The following is a 20,886-nucleotide window of genomic DNA, read 5'->3' as shown; positions in this document are numbered from 1 at the left end:
CTTGGTGAATACCAGCAACTGATTCGACAGCACGGTGGCTGTAAAAGAGCGAGAGCTGCAGGGATGGGTGGAAACCGGGTAAATCCGTACCACCGGTCACGAGTAAGTCCCTGGGCTTGGCTCAGCCATACCTTTCCTGCAGGGCGATGCTGTTTGTTCCAGCATCTTTGGCTGTAGCAGAGAAATGTTTCGATCTAACACGTGACTTGACTAACGGGCTGCGCTAGGCTGAACGGGGGGCTGCTCAGACTGCGGGCTGCTTCTCTCCCATTTTTTAAGAGCATCAGGAATGACAGGAAAGGCAGCTGCAAACAGGTCCTGATTTCTCTTGCAATTTTCCCTTCAATGTAGGTTAACGAGATCCCAACAGGCTTAAAGCGCGCTCCCCCGGCTCTGGCTGGTCCGAAGGCAGCGGTTGCCTGCCTGTGTTGCGCACAATGAAATGACGAGTTAAGCATTTCTGCATGAGCAAAGTGTGTGCTGTGTGCCACTGCCAGCGACCTCATGCTGCATGGTGGGGGTGCCAGCACGCCAGCTGGAATCGCTCCGTAGGTTCTAAAGGTACCTAAAGGCTGGGGCCAGGGGGGAGATGGCTGTGGCAGCATGCAAGTGGTGGGGGTAGTAGATGGCTTCCTGATAAAAACTGGGGAGGGGGGGGGAGAAAAAAAAAAAACAAACCACCACCAAAGTTTCTTTACAAGTTTTAAATTTCACATTATCACGTAGTAACCATTTTGCTAAATACAAGCATATTTTCAGTCACATACAGACAGCTAAATACAGCGTTATTTTCACATTTCGTTACAGTGCATAACAGAAAGCGAGGAAAGTGTATAGTATGCTTTTATTCTGCAGGTTCTGAGCAAGTTCAATCTAACATGCAGATTGTTTTTAACATGTGGTAGAGACCACAGAAAGTTAGCGGTTTCTTTTTTTTTTCTTTTTGTCCTAGAGTAAAAGAGCTCCTGACCTTTATCCTGTGAAAGGTATCACCCACCTTCCGATTTCTCTAAATGCCTCTTGCACTAGAAGTCAAAGCATTAAAACCAGTTGTTAGAAAAGAATTCTTAGCATATCCTATAAGTTCTTCATCTTAGAAAAAACATTCCAAATTTTGTACAGATGAATCTACATTTCCTATATTTTAATAAGCTGTCTAGAAAACGCAAGGAATTAGAAAAAGATGTATATAATGATTTCTCTATCATTTAGTATAACCATTTATTACCTCTAAGTAGTTAAGACTGTGTACATTTTCTTCTGTACTGTTCCTCTTTAGAATTATGACACTTGTATTTTTAAATTGAAGATTTACTCTGAAGGCCTGAATGCACTTACTTATTTAGGCTTTCTGGAATTTCTCTCTGGGAGCAGTAGAGGGGAATGTCCAAAACCCATTAAGTAAAATATTGGTTGTCTCATGAAAACTGATCTTTCCCCTGCTGGCCAGGTTCCTGCACACAGAATTACAGAATTTGACTATTGCTAAAATGCCATTTGATCCAACCTCTAACTGCCATCAGTGTGGCGCCCCAGGGCACACCTCGTGAACAGCCGGCCCCTGGCAGACCGCTGGCCGGTCAGAGGCAGAAGAACCCAACCCTCTTGTACTCGCTTGTCCTTGCCTTTGTGACAACACGACTAACAGACCTGGTCCGAGCAAACCTCGCACGCTCCACTGGCGTCAGCCCACGAGAGCCCATGGCAGCCAAGCTCCTGTGGCGCTCTCTGCATCAGTCTTCTCCAGCTTTGCTTACCTAGAAAGAGATTTTGTAAAGGGAATTTTTTTTTTTTTTTAAAATTAGCTTAAGGGCATGCAACTTGACCACAGCTGAATCTGCCAGGAACTCACTGGGCTTTAGCGCAAGGTTTTTGATACATTCACAGCCTATGCAAGAGTGCTCAGGGGTTAGCAGTGACAAGCTTACTGCAAGGTGCCAGACCACTGCCACCTCCCCCCATCCCCTAATTTGCTCCCAGTGCCCTCCCAGCAGGTGCAACACTGCTGCTCCCCTGCAGAGCCCAGGAACTCAAATTGTTCCTGGAACACCAAAAATAAAAATGTTTTTCCATTTTCAGGGTTTTGGTTGTTGGGTTGGGTTTGTTGTGGTTTTGTTTTTTGGCTTTGTACAGAAACAACAGGGTTTGGTTTTGTGTGTGGTTTTTTTTTTTTTTTTCTCTTCATACAGGCCTGCCCATGTGCTGCAAACCATGAGCACAGGGTCAAAGGGAGAAATGGGCTGAACCTAAGAGCAATGACGATGACCCATGCTTTTATAGATGGCATGGCTTAAAAAGCTGTAACAAGCATTTTATTCTTCTCTACTTAGAGGCCTAAAATCAAACACCAGATGCTTCCTGTGGTTTTTACCTAATCGCCCCCCGCCCATTAGCCGTTTGGTATATAAAGCTTGCAAACTTGAGTTAAAAAAAAAAAGGTCCCTATAGTTTTGTTTGTTTGCTTTTAATAGGCTCAACTTCCCTAGTTCGCTGCAGGAGCACAGTTACCCTGCTGCACTTCAAAAGCTGAAGGTAAAACTTGGCGGAAGCAAAGCTTCTGAGCGGTGAATGGCATTCCCAGAAAGCATCCACCTACGTACAGCTTTGTAACGCGGCTACCAGCCCGTGATGACCAACCTGAGATGGATCCTCTTTTGTCAAATTAAAACATGGAGGAAAACAAACTTTACTCTTGAGCTTGTCTTGTGGCTTTCCTTTCCACCTGCTCAGACCCTTCTGTTGTGTGCTCCTCCTTCCCAGTGCTAGGTCTCTTCTTCCACAGATGCCAAGAAAGAAAATGACACTTTTAACAGCAGAAAGTACTGATGGAAGCTGTCGCTTTCCATGCTATTTAACTTCTTTAAAATCAAATCTCACCTTTTAGGATATCTGATGCACCTGAGTTAAGTTTTTTTATTTTGTTGGGAGTCCCCCCCCACCCCTGTCCTTTCCAGTCCTCCTTGTGACCTGGCTGGTAAGACAACCAGAAGGTCAGCACAGTGCTGTTAGCAAGACAGAAATGTCCGGACACCCCAGCCTTAAGATGTAACATATGAGGACAAGGGTGTCTCGTTATGCTCTTGATCACTTAATTCTGCTGGAAAGCCCTGAACTCAGGGTATTTTCAAGGTACTCACCTAGGCAGTAAATGCGTAAAAATGCATTCAATAATTACTACTGGAGCAGGAGTTGCCGCTTAGAATCCCAGTTCAGCACAGCAAGAAAAGCACTAGTGGGGAGGGGAATAATTTAAATTTTAATTACCAATCAAATAACTGCTGTTTTCCTCTTTACATCCCACAGAATATTCTTTGCTATCGAACTAGGTTCAAGAACATAAGAAAGAAAATTCAGAAGTGTGCATACCACGTCAGTAAACTTTTCCTGTGGAGTTGGCCTTAACGAGGAAATAGTATCTGTGCTGCCTTTACACCTTCCTGGCAATAACAGCTGACACAAACGAAGAAGTCCTCTCTCTCTGTCTGCCCATCTGTCATACTACTAAAACATCCATACTGTGGCTTCAATACCCAGTATGGAGCTATGGATTTACTTAGAAGAGGACATGTAGGGCACCCTGGCACGTGCCAGCCCATTCAGCTCGCTGTGTACTCTCGCCTGTCTCGTGCAGCCCCTCATTTCTGCTTCCTGTCTCCTTACAACATCTACATGCACCCTCACTCACTCTCCTTTAGGTTTGCAGCCCCCAGTTCTGAAAGATTATTTGGAACAGAACATTTCTTTCCGGGGTCTGTTCTGGTGTCCAAAACAACGTGGGAGGCTGTTCACAATGGGAGCGTTGCTCTCCCTTCTGTCACACCGAGTTCACTTAGTAAAGTACGTTTGGTTAGTAGAGTTCATCACCACTTGCCTCACTAGAAGAGCTCAGCACAAGCATCGCCTATCTGATTTCACCACTTCTTCTGAAGAGTGCACTACGTTTGGGACAAACCCGCTCTTTACCCCTTCCCATCCCTCCTGGATTGAAATGTCCCCCCTTTTAACAAGCTCGTATATATCTCGAGTCAGATCAGTGAAGGCCTTCTCCACGTTAATGGCATCCCGAGCCGAGGTCTCAATGTACTTCATACCATATGCAGCAGCCAGTTTCTCAGCCTCGTGCCTGGTGACTTGCCGCTGTGTGTCAAGGTCACACTTGTGACCTACCAAAACGAAGACGATCTGGTATGGCTGGACGTGCACCTTGGTCTCCTCTAGCCACTCGTGGACGTTCTGGAAGGACCTGCGGTTTGTAATGTCAAAGAGGAGGAGTCCGCCAACTGAGTTCCTGTAGTAGGCTCTGGTGATGGACCTGGAAACGAATGAGCCACAACAAAAATATGAGTTACAGCTGCTTGGGAAGAAGGGCAGAGCGAGTTTCACCTGGGCTTTTGTTTGTTTCTTTCTTCTGATATTTTTTGTTGTTGTTGTTAAGCCAAATGTAGCCCTTCTGAACACACACCTTTGTTTAAGGAAACAGTGTTACCACCACCCTGTCCCCCCTGCAGACTACAGGGCAGAGAAGACCATTCAGGCAATGTCTTACTGCTTTTAGCTTGTGCTCTGTAGAGCTTGTCGTTCGAAAAGACCTCAAGAGTCCCGTCCCCCGCCATGTAAGTTCTCTGAATGCCCTGTCTAACCCACTGGTTTAGAAGTACTGTAGCAAATTAAAGGATTCATTTGAAACCAAACACCCGCTCTCTGACAGACACATAAAAGGTGGCGGCTACAGATTTGGAAGGCAGGCCATGGGCTTGTAGCTCCCCTCCATACACCCAGGGCTTTGGCACAGGGACATCCACCGACCCTTACGCTTCCTCCCACTACACCGCTGGTCAAAATGACGGCACGTACCGTTACAGCTAACGCGCTTAACAGGAACAGCCACTCTGAACACCTGCGTAACAGTAAAATGACACAACAGCTTCCTAGAGGAAGCTGCATTACTGTTGGTCGTGTTCCTACCAAATGCCAACAACGTTAAACAGTAACCAAAAAGACTACCGAACCGCGGGCTGAGAAATGGAGCGCATCTTCCACAAGTCTTCCACAAGAGTGAGGGCAGGCTTCAATGCAGCCAGAGGCAGCACATGACACCAGCTAACGCCGGCGACGGAGCGAAGCTGAGACCATGAGGCTGAACAGAGCCACAGTTCAGTGAGTACTACACGTGGAAAAACCAAGAGGCTGTGAAACTGTGGTGTTTCTGCAAAGTCAGGGATTCCTTCTAAATCCAGAAGCAATGATCGATTTCAGTCCCTGGAGGAATTCACGCTCGGGCCTGAACTTTCCTTGCTGGGAAAATGTAAGCACTGCTGCATTTTTACCTTGGGACAAGTTCTTTTTTTGGACATGCAAGACTGTTCTTAGGGGTTATTTGGTCCTGCAGTGTGTGTATCTAGCAAAACTGCCCCAAGAAAGGATTAACTGGTATTTTCAAGGATTGCTTTATCAACACACATGCAGTGATGGGTGAAAATCCACAGCCAAGGCTGAAGAGAGCCAGAAGAGGGGGAAAAAAAGATAGCTGGCTGCGTTTGGGTAATTTCTCCTCTCCCAATTATCTGGCTGAAGGACAACAGTAGCTCTGCACATTTGGCACTGAGGGAATTAGATCTGCCTTTTGCTATCTAGCCAGCTGCAAACAGATATCAGCGCTCTGAATTCACCCCCATGCTGTCACAGGCATTTCTGCTGCTCCCTGGTGTTCCGTGCCATCAGCCCTGGCTCCTCCTGCCAACACCAACAATGCCTCAGGTACTTCTGAAAGACGTGACAGGATCTAAGCTGAACGCTGCTTTGGGGTAAAACTAGGTGAAGGTCTCAGTGCCTTCTTTTAAAGCCTTTTCCACAGACCGTTTTCCTTACCGACCCGCGGGAAGCAAACTCTGTTGCCTTCACGCTGCACGTCACGCCCCAATTCCCTTCCGAGACCCCTACCTTCTCCCCCCTCCCGCCATGCTCATACATGCTCATGCAGAGCAGTACGGGGATTTGCACCTATTTTGGCCAAGATTTAACATAAAGGTATTGCCTCTGTCTGGGGACTCTCGTACCTGGGGTCCGTGCCTGTTTGTTCCGAGTCTTTCCCTCTCGGCCAAGGGAGAGCGGCCGGCTGGAAGGAAACAGCTCTTCTGTAGGTGGTGGTACACAGTTCCAGGGAGTGAGGGCTGCACATGCTTTTGTTAGCATTACACAACATCACGTTTCAGACAAGGAAATCGCAGTATCTGAGCAACCAGAGACGGGCAAAACCTGCTGGATCCAGGAAGAACTGGACCTTGCTCTTCTACAGCTCCAAAGCAGCCCCAGCGCTGCCCCAGGCAGCATGTTTCGGGGCCGGATCTGGCAAAATAAATTGGCACGTGCTTGACTGTAATTTAAGCCTTAACTGCACGGAAATTGCTTCTAATTTATGGAGAGTGAAAGAGCTCACAACAGGGGTCAGGAAGAGCAGAAATGAAGCACAGCTGCAGACCAGGGCATGCCAACAAGGTGTCTTCAAAATAACTACAGTGGTTTCTTCCTTGTGGGGCAGCTGTTAAACCACGCAAAGCAGACTGGAAATGCTCAAATCAGAGAACTCTGTGAAGAAGCGGAGCTCATTCTTACGAATTCCCTTCTTAAGAAATTCCCTGTGCTAAGACAAAAAGGTTTAAGGGTTCTGGAGAGCACCCGCACCGTCGTGCTTCTTGCCTATGCCCCCAAGTCTTGAGAAGCTTCAGCTTACTCCAGTACTAGCTACATCTTGCTTTTTGCCAAGAAAAATAACTTCCAGGAGGAGCCCAAGACCTGCTGTCTTTATGGGGCACAATTTGTCACAGGGCTAATGGTGATTTGAAAGGGATAAACACAAAACAGACTTTTTGCCTGATTTTTTCATACTTCAGAGCGCACCGTAAAGGCACCTGGGTTTGCTCGCTTCCCTCTAGCTTTTCACCCTGGGAATTTAAGTCTGCGCTTTGGCAAGGGCATTTCAAAGTTGCGCGATGTGCTTTTTTTTATGTCACTCGCTGTTCCTGCCCCTTCCACTCTTCCTGCCTTTGAATGCTGCTGCCCATCGCAGCAGTGCAGCCTGCCCTTGCGCTGAAGGTCGCCTGCTCATCATGCTTCCGGTCCGAGCGCCGGGCCGGGTCAACCACCAGCACTAAGGGGTAAGCAGCCTCCAGGGCCCCAAACTTCCTAATGTGTACAAGAAAGGAAATTGAAGCCATCCAACAGTTTTTGTTGTTCACAGCGAACGCAGAAGCAGGAGACAGCACCCGGGTGTGTTTTCTACACACCTCAACCCGAGATCCAAAGGTGGAAGCTGATGCAACTGCAAGCTAAAGCACCTCCTCTCTCAGCAGAATAAAGCACCAGCTCCTCGCCCCGAGAGGCTGCAAGGTAGCGAAGAAAAACCTGCCAGTGGGTAAGGACCGACTACTGCACACCCTGGGCCAGACGCCAGCGCCACAGATGCGGAGGAAGGCGGTGAGAGGGGTGGGGGTAGGGGAGGTTTCATCTATTGAATGAAACCAAAACATTTCTCAGGCGAGTCATTACAGCGCAGAAGCAGAAGCTGCGCGAAGCTGCGCAGAGATGCGGAGCAAGGAAAGCGCTCCCGGAGGGAGCAGGATGGAAGAGCGGCCGAGGGTTAAAGATGCGTGAAAAATAGAAGCAAACGGGAGGCAGGGAGCTGAGGGTACGCTCGCACCCCTTCCGAACGAGCACCGCCTGAGCAGCGCGCGGCCCGTGCCACCGCCAGCCTCCTGTCCAGCTGGGGCCGAGCCTGCTCTAACCGCGACTGCTGTTTTTAGCACACAGTTCTGTGGGAAACTCTTGGCACGGTCCCACACGCCGCCTTTCTTTTTCCTCATCCAGCCATCGCTACCGTCGCTCAACCTCTCAAACCGCTTGCGCCCGCTCAGCATGGCACGCTCCGCAAAGCGCCTGCCACCCCTCGCGCAGCCACAGCCAGGGCTTCGCCCCGGCCTCCCCGCCCTGCCCGGCGTCGAACCGCGCGCCGCGCCGAGCGAGCCCGAACCAAGCTGTGTTCAGCTCTGAAACGCCCTGGTTACGGCGTGAAGGAGCGGGCGCTTTCGCTGCCGAGCTGCGTCCCCTGCTGCAGAACCCCTCGCTGCGGCGCAGGGCTGCTAAACACCCCCAAATCCCAGCGCTGCTTCGGCCTCCGTGCCCCAGCCGGCGCCTGCGGGGCCCCTCCCTGACACCTCCGCCCCACGCCGCCCGGCACAGGCCGCGAAGCCCAGGTGCACAAGGCGGTACGCTTCCCCGGCGCCATGCGGGGCAGCGCGGCCACAAAAATCAGACGAAGGGGGGCACACACGGACACAAAAGGCGCATTCGGACTCTTTGTCTCGCTCGCCAAACGCCCGAGCCGCCGGGGCCCGGCAGCCGGGGAGGCCGCCGGCCCCAGCCCCCGGCCGCGGGAAGGGCAGCCCGGCCCGCCCGCCCCCGCCGCCGCCCGCCTCACCGGAACCGCTCCTGCCCGGCCGTGTCCCAGATCTGCAGCTTGATCCTCTTGCCCGGCTCGATCTCCACCAGCCTGGAGAAGAAATCCACGCCCACCGTGGGGTCGGAGATCTGGGCGAAGCGGCCCTCGGTGAAGCGGCGGATGAGGCAGGACTTGCCCACGGTGGAGTCGCCGATGACGATCAGGCGGAACTGGTAGAGCCAGATGGCCTCCATGCCGCCGCCGCCGCCGCCCGCCTCAGCGCCCGCCCGCCGCCGCGCCGCCCATGCCCGGCCCGGGGCCCCGGGGCCGCCGCTCGCCCGCCCGCAGGGGGCGCGCCGGGCGGGAGCCGCCGCTAGGCCGGGACGGCGGCGCCCCGGGGGCCGGCGGCGGCCCGGGCCTGGCCGGCCCCGCTGTCTGCGCCGCGGCCGCGCCGCTCAGGCGGGCCCCATGGCGGCGGGCGCAGGCCCCCTGCGCGGCACCCCGCTGCCCCGTCACCGCCGGCGCATCCCCGCCGAGCCCCGGCCCCGCCGCCTCAGCCCTGCCGGCGCGGCCCCGAAGCCGCGGCGCCGGCCGCGATGGGGCCCGGCCGAGGGGTCGCCGCCCCGCGATGGGGCCCGGCCGAGGGGTCGCCGCCCCGCTGCCGCGGAGCCCGCTCTGCCCGTTCCCGGCAGCTGCAGCGCCCTCGCCGGTGCCGGTGCCGGGCTGCGGGATGGAGGCGCGGCCGTGATGCAATGGCGGCCGCGCTCTACCGCACTGCCGGGAGGAGCCGCCAGCCCCGAAACGCGGCCGCTGCGGGAGCCGTGCGGGGGCGGGGCGGGGCGGGGCGGGACCGTGCGGGGGCGGCGGGGGTGGCCGGGGGGAGCCCGGGGCCGGGGGGCACACGGGGCTGCGGGGAGCCCCGGGCTGCGGGGGAGCCGGGGGCTGAGGGGGAGCCGGGGGCTGAGGGGGAGCCGGGGGCTGAGGGGGAGATGAGGCTGAAGGGGAGCCGGGGGCTGAGGGGAGCCGGGGGCTGAGGGGAGCCCGGGGCTGGGGGGAGCCGGGGGCTGAGGGGGGGGCTTGGGGCTGGGGGAGATGAGGCTGAGGGGGAGATGAGGCTGAAGGGGAGCCAGCCCCGGGCTGAGGGGAGCCGGGGGCTGAGGGGGGGGCCTGGGGCTGGGGGAGATGAGGCTGAGGGGGAGATGAGGCTGAGGGGGAGATGAGGCTGAGGGGGAGCCGGGGGCTGAGGGGGAGCCGGGGGCTGCGGGGAGCCCCGGGCTGAGGGGGAGATGAGGCTGCGGGGGAACCAGGGGCTGCGGGGGAACAGGGGGCTGAGGGGGAGCCCCAGGCTGAGGGGAAACCGGGGGCTGAGGGGGAACCGGGGGCTGAGGGGGAGCCCCGGGCTGAGGGGAGCCCCAGGCTGCGGGGGAGCCCCGGGCTGAGGGGGAGCCCCGGGCTGAGGGGGAGCCCGGGGCTGAGGGGGAGCCCGGGGCTGAGGGGAGCCCGGGGCTGAGGGGGAGATGAGGCTGAGGGGAGCCACACCAAGCCCAGGGTCAAGAGGGAGCTGGGGGGCCAGGCAAACGCCAAAACTAAGGGGCACAGGCCAAGGCTAACCTTCCTGGCTTCTTCCCCAGAGCAAGGGGGGTCGAGGAGGGCACGCAGCACCGTTCCGTGCTTTAAATCCGAGTCTTGTTTTCTGGAGAGGCTCAGGCTCCTCACCACCGCGTTGGGGGCTTCGTTCCCATTGAAATCTAACGGGGGGGGATGACCCCAAGTGCTGCTCGCACTTCTGGAGAGCGTCTGCACCGCTGCACCGGGTCACCTGCACTGTGCGAGCCTTGTCTGGAAAGGGACAATGCTAGTAGTAAGGTATCTTACTAACAGACTTGCAAAACCCAGCACATCCACATGCACACACGTGTGTATGTGTGTGTATCTGTATATGATGTGTGCACAGTCTCAAAAATGAATAGTTACAGATATTAAGTACTCAGCAACTGAAATACCACAAATCTTAACAAATCCCTTCTCCCTTGCTCCGCTCGAGCAGGTTCTTGGCTGCACAGGGCGAAGCGCAGCCTTCAGGAACCCGAGCGGCGGCGAACGGCGCGCAGCATATACATGGATACCTTGGACTGTAAGTCCCAGTTTTGACCGGGCTGTCCCAAACGCGGCCTGTCCCAAACGGGTAGCGCCGCGCAGCGCACGGCCGCGCTCGCGTGGCTCCGTCGGACACGGCTGAGCTCGAGCCCCTGCTTGTGCAGCACTTGCCAGAGCAGAGTTTTGCTCTCTGGAAGGGAAATGAGCACGTACATTATTAAAAACAGTGACTAAAATGTGTGGATTAAGTCAAACATAAAAAGACGCCTATCGATGCTTTTTCTTTTTTTAAATTTATGAAAGCGTTGGTGGTTTTTTTAAAATAAAGATGGTTTCATTAAGAGCTCCTCCTGCATGACTACTATTGAAATAAACACGTTCACAGTGGCTGTTATATTCATTAGATCCTCAAGAAAAGGACATTACGTATGAGGTAGTTAACCAGCTTGCAAATTGGACTAGGACATTAGAGAGAGACCATTTCAAGTCTTGGGGACTAAATGGCAAGGAATCTTTTCAATATCCTTTGAAATATAATATATTTATTAAAAAATAACCACCTCAGAAGATCCTATTTTAAAGTACCTCAGGACAGGAGAGAAAAACTGATGAAGCAATCTGCACAGCAACAGAAACGGTGCAACAGAAGAATATTAAACCTATAAATCCGAGTTAGCAGTACATTAACCAGTGACTCATTGCCAGCGCTGGTTTGTGGGGATCTGTTGCACTTTACCGTATGATTTCTGAGTATTCGAAGCCCATTAGTTCAAGCCCACAATGAACTGTGGTTTCCCTTAACCCATTTTCTCTCCTCCCCATGCGCTGGCATGCACACAGTCGCCCCATTCCCTTTCTTCCACGGGTTTGACTGCGCTCGGCACTGGGTAACGCACCCCGCAAGTCACCCACCAGCGGCATCGCCGGGAGGCATCTCAAGGCAGAGGGGCCGGTGGACATTTTGTGGCAGCAGCGTGAGCTACGACTGGGAGCAGCCGAAGCGCCCTGACTCGCAGGGCTGTGAGGAGCCAAGGAGAGCCCCGAGGGGTGGGCTGGTGCCCAGCAGATGCTGTCGTAGCTAGAGGAATTCCTGGAGCATCAGGGACCTGTTTTCCCCAGCAAATAAACCCGCAGGATCCTGTGATGCAGATACTATTTTCATCTTCTCTGAACACATGCATATAGATGAACACAGGCTGCGTGACTAGGCAGCCACGATATTAATTAGCAGCAACGGAGAAGGTAGGAGAAAATGAGATCCTGGGAGAGCCTTTGTTCTGGTACCGTCTTAGAAAATGGAAAAATCTGGTGTCTGAGAGAGAGAGAGACAGAGAGTAATCTAGATTTGATGCAAAAGCAGGTTTGTTGGCTGGGGACAGGATGGTGGGTGCTGGTGAGAAGCCGTGGGAGCGTGCGCACTGACAGCAGCGCTCCAAGCAGCCTCTGCGGGCTGTCGGCAGCCCCGGACTAGGGGCAACCCTTCAGCGCTCCTTCCTGTGGGTCCGGGGGCGATTCCGGAGGAGCCCCTTTCTCCTCACAACTGCTAGTGCTGGGGGAGAGCTGCCTGGAAACGACCTCAGCACAGTGAGGGCACGGCTGAACCCACGCTGGTGCACAGGGGCTGAGCTCTCACATCTGGCAGCACCCATAGGACTCCTCAAACGGGGTGCAAGCCCGCTGCCAGCGCTGCCTCAAGAGGTCAAGGGCAGCTGCGGTGCCGGCAGCACCGCCACGCAGCCCCGTGCTGCGTACAGCCAAGCGTGGGTTCAATCACAGAATCATAAAATCATTTAGGTTGGAAAAGACCTTTAAGAACATCCAGTCCAACCATTAACCTAACACTACCAAGTCCACCACTAAACCAATTAAGGGGAGAGTAATTGCATGCAGCTCCTGCACAAATCCACACATCAGCCACTGGAGTGGGTATTTCTTACTTAGTAGATTTATTTTAAGGCAGGAAAGCTGGGACAAAAGCAGAGACCGTACTGAGCCGTGGTCAGGGCTGGCTAGGAGTCAGACACCCCCCCCCGGACACCAGCACCGCGATTCACAGAGGTACTTCCCTCTAAATAGTTTGACGTTCAGTGTTTAGTTTTCCTCCAAAACCAGCCAGTGCCCTTCACACCCCGTAGCTGGCAGCTGGAGGCTGAAGCCATCTCCAAGCCCGTGGCAGCGCTACGAGGAGGGGAGTGCATCAGCACTGCACGCACCATGCAATTTTAATGCCCTTTCAGTTTCCAAGGATACAAAAAAGGATCAATCAGACACAATCCCTGGCTGCACAGCAGCTGCCCGAGAGGGCCCATGCCTGCCCCCCAGCCTGGGAAGGTGCAGCCATCGCAACACACTGGTGAACCAGAGCACCCGAACCCGCAGGCTGACGTCCCCGGTCCTCGTAGGTTTTATATCCCAGCCCCACTCGCAAAGGAGCTGCTCATCACCGCAGAGATAAACCGTACCCGAGTGGAGCCCTGCAAGCGTACGCTACCCAAGAGGCCAGAGACCGGTCACTTACTGAACAGTTACGGGCCACGCACCAGGGTGATGGGAGTGCTGAGAACTGGGCTGGCTAACCACACGTAGCAAACGATTTATTAGCTAATTCCAAAAAAACATCCCTGTTAAATTAGGCCTGCCCAGGAGATGCGACATGGAGACAGATTACACTGTTGACAGGGACGTGATCGTGCCCGTGACCTGCTAGCCGATGCGTGCCACTGTAAAACGCAGGACAGAGGGAAGGTATTAAGCAAATTAATGTTTATTATTTATATGATGCCCACGGTTAGTCAGGGTGGTGCAGACAAGCGTAAAGCCAAGGGCACCACACGGTGCTCAGGAACTGACAGCCCAGCTGACAGCAGGCACTGGGAGCGTAATTTAGGACTTTGTGATGAGGTGACAGCCTTAGAGCCTCCAACCGCAGTAGCAGGAGGGAAGCACAGGCAGGGCTGAATGCCAGGAGGCACGTGGTGAAGCTTCTGTCCCACCCTGGCTTTTGGCTGGGCTCAGGTGCCTTTTGTAGCGGTGGACTTCTGCGGCAGACTGGCAGCCCCTGTCCCCAGGAAACTTGTGTAACCTCCCTCCCCAGACGCCAACCTGTCGGCAGAACGCTTCTCGTCCGCAATGGAGGACTGCACACCGAGGCGGCTCCAAGCATCCTGGTCGGGGTTCCAGGGCTGGCATCCTAAAGAGGCACCACTGGTCACATTGGGCTCAAGTCAAGAGCAGGAGAGCAGACGCAGGCTTGGTAAATATAGTCACGGCTGAGTGATGCTGGCTGTCCCATTAATGGTCCCCCCATTAATATAGGAACACATTACCTAAATGTCTCTCCTACACTAGGTGTTCAGGCTACTTCTGTAGCCAAGAGAGAGGCAAAACACCTTTAGAGCCATTTATCCCGCTCAGCTCGATGGGATGAACCGTCCTCCACCACCACTGCTCTCTCCCTTGGTCACAGAGGAACCAAGGGCCCAGCACAGAGCAGCTGCCCGACCTCAGCCAGCTTGAATTGCCCCATCCCCTGAGCAGGAGGCTCTGCCTCCTCCCAAGGGGCTTAACAACGCCACAGAGATGGGGCTGCAAAGCCAGCCAGGATCCGTGCCGATGGGAGAAATGTGGGAGAGACGCAGATGCGGAGAAACTTCAGAAATAACCGGAGAGGCCTTTTGAATCAGTAACATTGCTCCAGGGCAGTGTTAGCATTTGCTTTGCAGCCTGAACGGACAGGGAAGATTGAACTCTCGTACAGTGTGATCCACATGGGTGGACGCGCGCAGAGGATAAGCTTGTCCCTGCATCCCTGCAAGAGGCAGGGCCACCCTCCGGTGCCACACAGCGCCCACAGGACGTAGCCTCCAGCCCCACCGGCTTGCGCATGGAGCACGAGTCAGCCGGGTTTCTGAAGAGACGTAAAACATTTGCAAAACGTTTCCTTGTGACAATAAATTAAATGCCAGCTCATTACCATGGGATGGCTAACTCCAGATGCAGCTCCCGGTGTCTTATTTCAGATTATGATCACATTAAAATGGTCATGGGTTGGCCAGTCGAAAAAGCCGGGGGGGCTCCCATCAAGAGATCATTGTATCTGCCTGAGTCTGCCTGAACCCAAGAACAGATCCTCCACTGGGAATATTATCTCCTTGTAGCTGTTCAAGCCTTACCAGGAAGGGAACAGGATCTGCTCAGAGCAAATAGAAGCCATTACAATCAGGATAAATTAGTAATGGTGAGTGGGAGAGAGAGGAGGAGAGGAAAAGAGGTTATTGTGATTTTCCTTCCTACAGAGCGGGTGCCTGAGCTACTTATGTTGCCAGAGAACAGCTCCCTAGCTTCCCCTCTGAGCCCAGAGCTCAGGCTGCTTGCTTACAGCTCAAGAGCTACTTTGGATTGTTAGTAACTAGCAGGATGGCATTACGGGCTGTTAAGATGCATGAAATCTCATTTCTGTTCCTACTGGTAGCGTCCCAAGTTTAGCGGCAGCACAGGCAGGTCTGTAGAGTGAGGAAAGGCAAAATGTACTTGCATTTGCTCTGTTCAACACGGCTAAACACATGCCTTTTTATCAGAAGCTGCAACGCCTGTTGAGGACTAATTGTGGGGGTCTTTAAAGAGCTGCAGGGCGTAGGACTGTGGCTCTGTGGTGCTGTGTATTTTCCATTTTGTAAAATACAGGATGCCGAGTAATTCGCTAAACCATGACTGCAGTCCTGGAAAAAAAGGAAAACTGACCCAGCAGAAATGCCTTCATACTCAGGACTCCTTCCTTTCCCCCTAAAATGATCTATTAAAGCAGGGCTGGCTTAGCTAGTTTGGGTCTACAGTGGAGGCTGGATTGCCACAGCCCAGAGACAAGTCCAGCCATAATAGGATTTTTCAGCATTTTAAAAAGCATCTATCTGCCTGCTCAAGCGAGCACCTATTTCACTTCGCTTGCAGGGCAATGACTGTACCACCACCGGCCCCTCTCCAGCAGGAATGCTAACTGGAGCCCTCCAGCACGAACCTGGTGTGACCAGCAAACCTGGCAAGCTCAGACCCTGCTCCCGTTCGTGTTTTTCCACTCCTCCTAGGATGTCGCTGCCTGCTGACAGCTTCACCCAACTTCATTCAGATTTTACTATCCGACACGAGGCGTTTCAGCTGAGCAAATGGCAGATTAATGCAAAACCAAAAGGAGGTTGGTCTAGGGCTGCTGAACTCCTGTATGGCCCCTGGAGGAGACATTTCCAGCTCTCCACCATGGCCATCCCTCTCTCAGAAGAAAGGGATCTCATACAAGCCATTAATAGCAATTTCTCCATGGGGAAATTCTCCATCTCCTGGAGGCTGAAGCTCAGTTTTTGTGCTGCTGTGAGCTGACCCAGCACCCTCCAACCAACCAACATGTTCAGAAGGGTGGAAGAAGCTGGCAAATGCCCCAGAAGTGGGAACGGCCACCCTGGACTTGCCAGCTCTTGCTCAAACCTCATTGCTACAAATCAGCCATCTCCTGCTCATGACAGGCCAGGAGCCGGTACTGCAGTACCAAAATGCTCTCAGAGTCCTCCTGCAGCCCCATGAACTTCACCCTGACCCTCACTGGGAGAGCTGCTCCTCGTGGCAGAGCCCCCAGTACAAGGAGCCTCCCAAAAAATGCAGCTCCTGGGAAAAAGTGGCTGCTCCTGGCCGACCCCATGGGAAGGGATTTCTGTTTCAAGAGCTTTCCACAGGTCAGTAGGATCTTGCGCAGTAGCGATGCTGCTGAGAGCAGCACGGCTCCAGTAACACATACCTTACGGCATCTTTGCAAACATGCTTTTGCACGGTGCTTTACATTGAGCTTCCCAATGTCTTCCGACAACCTCTGCGACAGCGCTCAGAGAGACATCTCCTCCCGGGCAACCATTTTAACAGTAACAGCAGATGACCAGGACACCTGAGGGGTGGAAAGTAGGCAGGTGGAAAAAGATTAAGCTATGAAACATATTAAAGTACAAAACAGCCAACTAAAACAACCAACCAAACCTGGTGCTGAATGTGCTCACTCTTAGTTATCAGGAACTGAAGTGTGTTTGTTTATTCAGTTTTTGATATGCCAGTCTATTTGAAACATTTTTTACTTAATTTAACAAGCCTGCAAAAATACAGCATTTCTTATTTCAATAGATCACGTTATTACGTGGGTTTATTTAGCCAGCATAATCTTCTCCCTGAATCTCCACAGTACTTCAAATATTTTTTTCCTGTCTTGGTGAAGGATAAAGCTGAGCAAATATTTAGTAATGGATAATTAATTCAACCACTTCTTTTCCACCTCCTCTGAGACACTCATTCACTGGATGCTCAAGATTCAACAATTCTTTCTCTTCTTTAGTTAGGTTCTAAACTATTTTCAATATTTTCTGATACCTGTAATATGAACAGTTTTAAATGGACATAGGCCACAGATTCTATTTGCCTGATGGGGTAGAAATACTTTCTAGACTCTTGCTTTCTCTCCTTTTTTTGTTTTTAAGGTTCCCAAGTTATATAAATAAGGCATAATTCAAAGGAAGCACATTCACTCTCAAGTGCAGAACGCTCACGGAAAGCAGCTGCCCAGCTCTATGGTAGATACCGAGGTTTGTATTTTATATTAAGAGGACAGTGCCTAAGGGTCCCAGCCTGTAACCTCGCATTTTGTGGACCTACTCAGCCCCTGGGGTCACTTCTGCATCCAGGCAGAGCTCAGTGACCGCAGCCAGCTCCCACTGCGTCACTGGTACCTGCATGCTCGTATTCAGGGAAATGAGGGACATAAACCACATTTACTAGATGGAGGAAGTCTTACCTTCTTATGGAACTTTGCTTAACCCATTCTACAAAGAACTAGTAAATACAGTCAGAAAACTTTCCTTCTATTTTTTTTCTTTTTTTTAACCAGTTACTACCCAACTCATGTTATCATCGGCACACGCCTACGGGCCTGAGCCTCTGTTACGTGCAGCATTCACAGGCAACAAATGCCAACATCGTAAGCCACACACAAACAGGCCGCTAACCTCATACTCACAAGCTCCTCCACTCCCCCATATGACACTGACAATAAAAGGGCCTTAGGTCTTTTTCTGATAAAGCGCTTTCTGCGCAGTAAGCGAAACAGATACGGCATAGCAAGTTCTACTACCTCGGATACAGCTGCGTTACAAATGAGCGTGTGGTTTGGCAGGGTAATCTTTTACTCTGATAAACTATGACATGCCAAAGAAAGCTTCTTAAGTTAATCGGGGCTTAATTTAAATAAACAAGCCACCAAAAGATTAACACAAATCCTCAATGGAATCTGAACGCAAAAATAGTCTGTTCACAAAGTCCTAGGCCAAGTCCATAAAAGCAACTGCGCTGGGATGGAACTGGCCCACTGACACCCTTTTTCTCCCCTTATTGGCACCACCGGTGAAACAGATGTTAATCTTCTGAGACACCAACACAAACATTTCCAGCTCCGTTGACGCAAACAGCAGTTTTGGCAACATCGTCACAACCGCATGTGCTGATACTGCACATGAGGAGGATGAAGAAGAGGAAGAGGAGGCAGGACAGCTCCATTTTTGCGATGGAGAGAAGTCAGCTGAACCCTCTAGGAAGAGACCCAGACCTGCCCGAGCCGAAGCCCCCGGCGTTACCGACCGCTTTCACAGCCACAGCAGATATTCCCCCCGGTGGGAGCACCCTGCGGGATAAGGAAGCGCTCGGGGTGAGAGCAGCAGTCCCGCGGGTAACTGCGCTGCAACAAGCCACCACGCCGATGAGCAGCGCTCCTCGTAGTAGTTATAAGTGTGCATGAAGAGTCACATGTTCAGCACCTAAACAGCTAACAATAATAATTTAAAAACTCTCATCTTAGGCCCAATATTGCTATTTTATCCCACAAAAGCAATAAATGACCAAACCTTAGGGAACAAAACATGCCAGGCTGGAGCCCGCACAAAGTATCTTTGGGCTGACGTGCTATATACATCAGGTCCTTCATTAGACAGCTGTTATTTAATTCTGTTGCTCTACGGACTCTCTCTTTGTGCTTTCAGTACTATGACTGGTACATTTTCAAGTATTATCTTTTTCCAATTGCAAAACCATCTTCTTTCTTTATTTTTTTTCCCCATGAAAGCTGCTGATTATCTCCCAAATGTCTTCATTGCATAAAAAAGTCTTGTTATTTTAAGTGTACATTTTTCCATTCATTTATTTACAACCATCTTTGCTAAGCTGAAAATTTAGAATCATAGAATCATAGAATCATAGAATTGTTTAGGTTGGAAAAGACCTTTAAGATCATCCAGTCCAACCATTAACCTAACATTACCAAGTCCACCACTAAACCAATTAAGGGTAAGTAGCAACCCCACGCCTCCTGGCTTGGTGGCTGGATCATTTATAATGAAAGTAAAAACTAGGAATCATTAAGGTTGGAAAGGATCGCTAAGATCATCATTGTAATCATCAACCCAACACCACCATGCCCACTAAACCATGTCCCAGAGCGCCGCGTCTGCCCGTTTTTTGAACGCTTCCAGGGATGGGGACTCCACCACCTCTCTGGGCAGCCTGTTCCACTGCTTGACTACGCTTTCCGTGAAGAAATTTTTCCTAATATCCAATCTAAACCTCCCCTGGCGCAGCTTGAGCCCATTTCCTCTTGTCCTATTGTTATGTACTTGGGAGAAGAGACCAACACCCACCTCACTACAACCTCCTCTCAGGGAGTTGTACAGAGCGATCAGGTCTCCCCTCAGCCTCCTCTTCTCCAGGCTGAACAACCCCAGTTCCCTCAGCCGCTCCTCAAGGCCTGTGCTCCAGACCCTTCACCAGCTTTGTTGCCCTTCTCTGAGCTTTACGCCGAGCATGAGTTAAATAAAATCAAGACATTAAAGAAGAATATAAAAATATTCACAGAGCCAAAATCTAGGGTAGGATAGCTACAAAAAATATTTCTCCGTGACATTTCATTCACCCTTGGGCAAAAATGATTCATTTTGACATGACAAAATTTAACACCTCTTATGCTTGCTTTTTTGTTACTCAGACCATGCTAAAAATAGGTACAAGGAGACCAGTTGATGACTAAAGAAAAACATTCTATTTAATCACAACATGTACATCCCAAACAGAAATTACAAAGCTGCATTTCAAAATGCATTCATAACGCCGCTCTGCCACAGTTAATGTGCCAGATGTGAAGTTCTTGCAAGCTACTGGCAAAAAGGAAATTCCAGCCATGGACACCTCGCTGACGGGCACCAGGTGAAAGGCAGACTGGACGGGCAGCAGGGTAAGCAGAGGGAGGAGACCACCCCGGGCAACTGCAGCTCTGCCGCTGCCCTTCGCGTTCGGTCACTCCCTACTTACCTCTCCCACTGGCTCCCAACACCTCCCGCGTTGCAGTGTGGTTTTGACCTTTCTCTCTTGACCTGTTGTGCCAGGCTAACGCGAGACTGTTTCCTACATCATTATTTCATATTGAAATGTTTTGCACACAAGGCATTTCAAAGGTGCGATTAGGCCCGTTAGCAATGTAACCATATTTTACATTTGGGCAAGCACTTTAGTTTATATTGCACTGAAACTGTCCTTTCATAGAGAAACTTGCCCGAGGTCTCTGAGGAAGCCTGTGGGAAAACTAGGAAAACAGCCCCTCGTTGCAAAATCCCACTAGCTGCAGGACCGTCGCTTCTCTCTTTCATATTAAAGCAGAAAGAAATTCATATATTAAATTCCTCATTGTTATCCTCCTCAGGTTGCTTCATTTTCTGCTTCAAATAGTTCTCTCGTTCTTTCGATTCACCTTGGATCTCAATTTTCCTCACGTTAGAGACATGTTATCACCAGCGACAAATGCAAAGCTCCCATTCTCAGATTGTGCTGCTGGTGACTTGGAGCAATTCTACATCAAGTACAAAGTGTACCACTTGCAGGGGAATATGAATAATACCATGCTGCTGCTTTAGTACAACTACATCTCTGCACAGAAAAAAAACAAATGGCGCAAGAAACGGTAAAAAAATAAAAATATCTATATCTCCTTTTCCTTCTGCCAATGTTCCCAGAGCTTAATGGAATGCAAAGATGCTGAATATAAATGATTAAAATAAAAAGGCAAATGAAGATTCTTCTTGGTCAAAATCAAGTATAGCATCAGTTTGGCATCTTCCATGTCCTCTGTCAGGGAACTAGTACTTAACATTTAACATCTCCAAAGTGCTGTCCATCAATGGCCTTATTAACCTGACACTTGCCAGCCCCGTGGATGATCTCTATCACCTCAGTGTAGGAAGTTTCCTAATTCTAACGCACACACTCAGCCTTTCTATGGCACGAATGGTAAG

At 51.4% G+C, this 20,886-nt stretch overlaps 1 protein-coding gene across 1 annotated transcript; it reads right to left on the bottom strand.

Moving 5' to 3' along the window:
- Nucleotides 1–3,885: 3,885 nt before the first annotated feature.
- RAB39B (RAB39B, member RAS oncogene family) lies at nucleotides 3,886–8,688 on the bottom strand. The gene is made up of 2 exons (XM_075720641.1): nucleotides 8,474–8,688; nucleotides 3,886–4,312 (listed from the first exon to the last, which is right to left on the bottom strand). Exons 1-2 carry the CDS (start codon nucleotides 8,686–8,688, stop codon nucleotides 3,886–3,888), a joined length of 642 nt encoding a protein of 213 aa, XP_075576756.1.
- Between the last annotated feature and the right edge of the window lie 12,198 nt (nucleotides 8,689–20,886).

Source organism: Pelecanus crispus, chromosome 13 (genome assembly GCF_030463565.1).
Source record: "Pelecanus crispus isolate bPelCri1 chromosome 13, bPelCri1.pri, whole genome shotgun sequence".
NCBI classification, from domain to species: Eukaryota; Metazoa; Chordata; class Aves; order Pelecaniformes; family Pelecanidae; genus Pelecanus; species Pelecanus crispus.
Note: the sequence above shows the minus strand (reverse complement) of the source record. Positions and strands in the feature narration are given on the sequence as shown.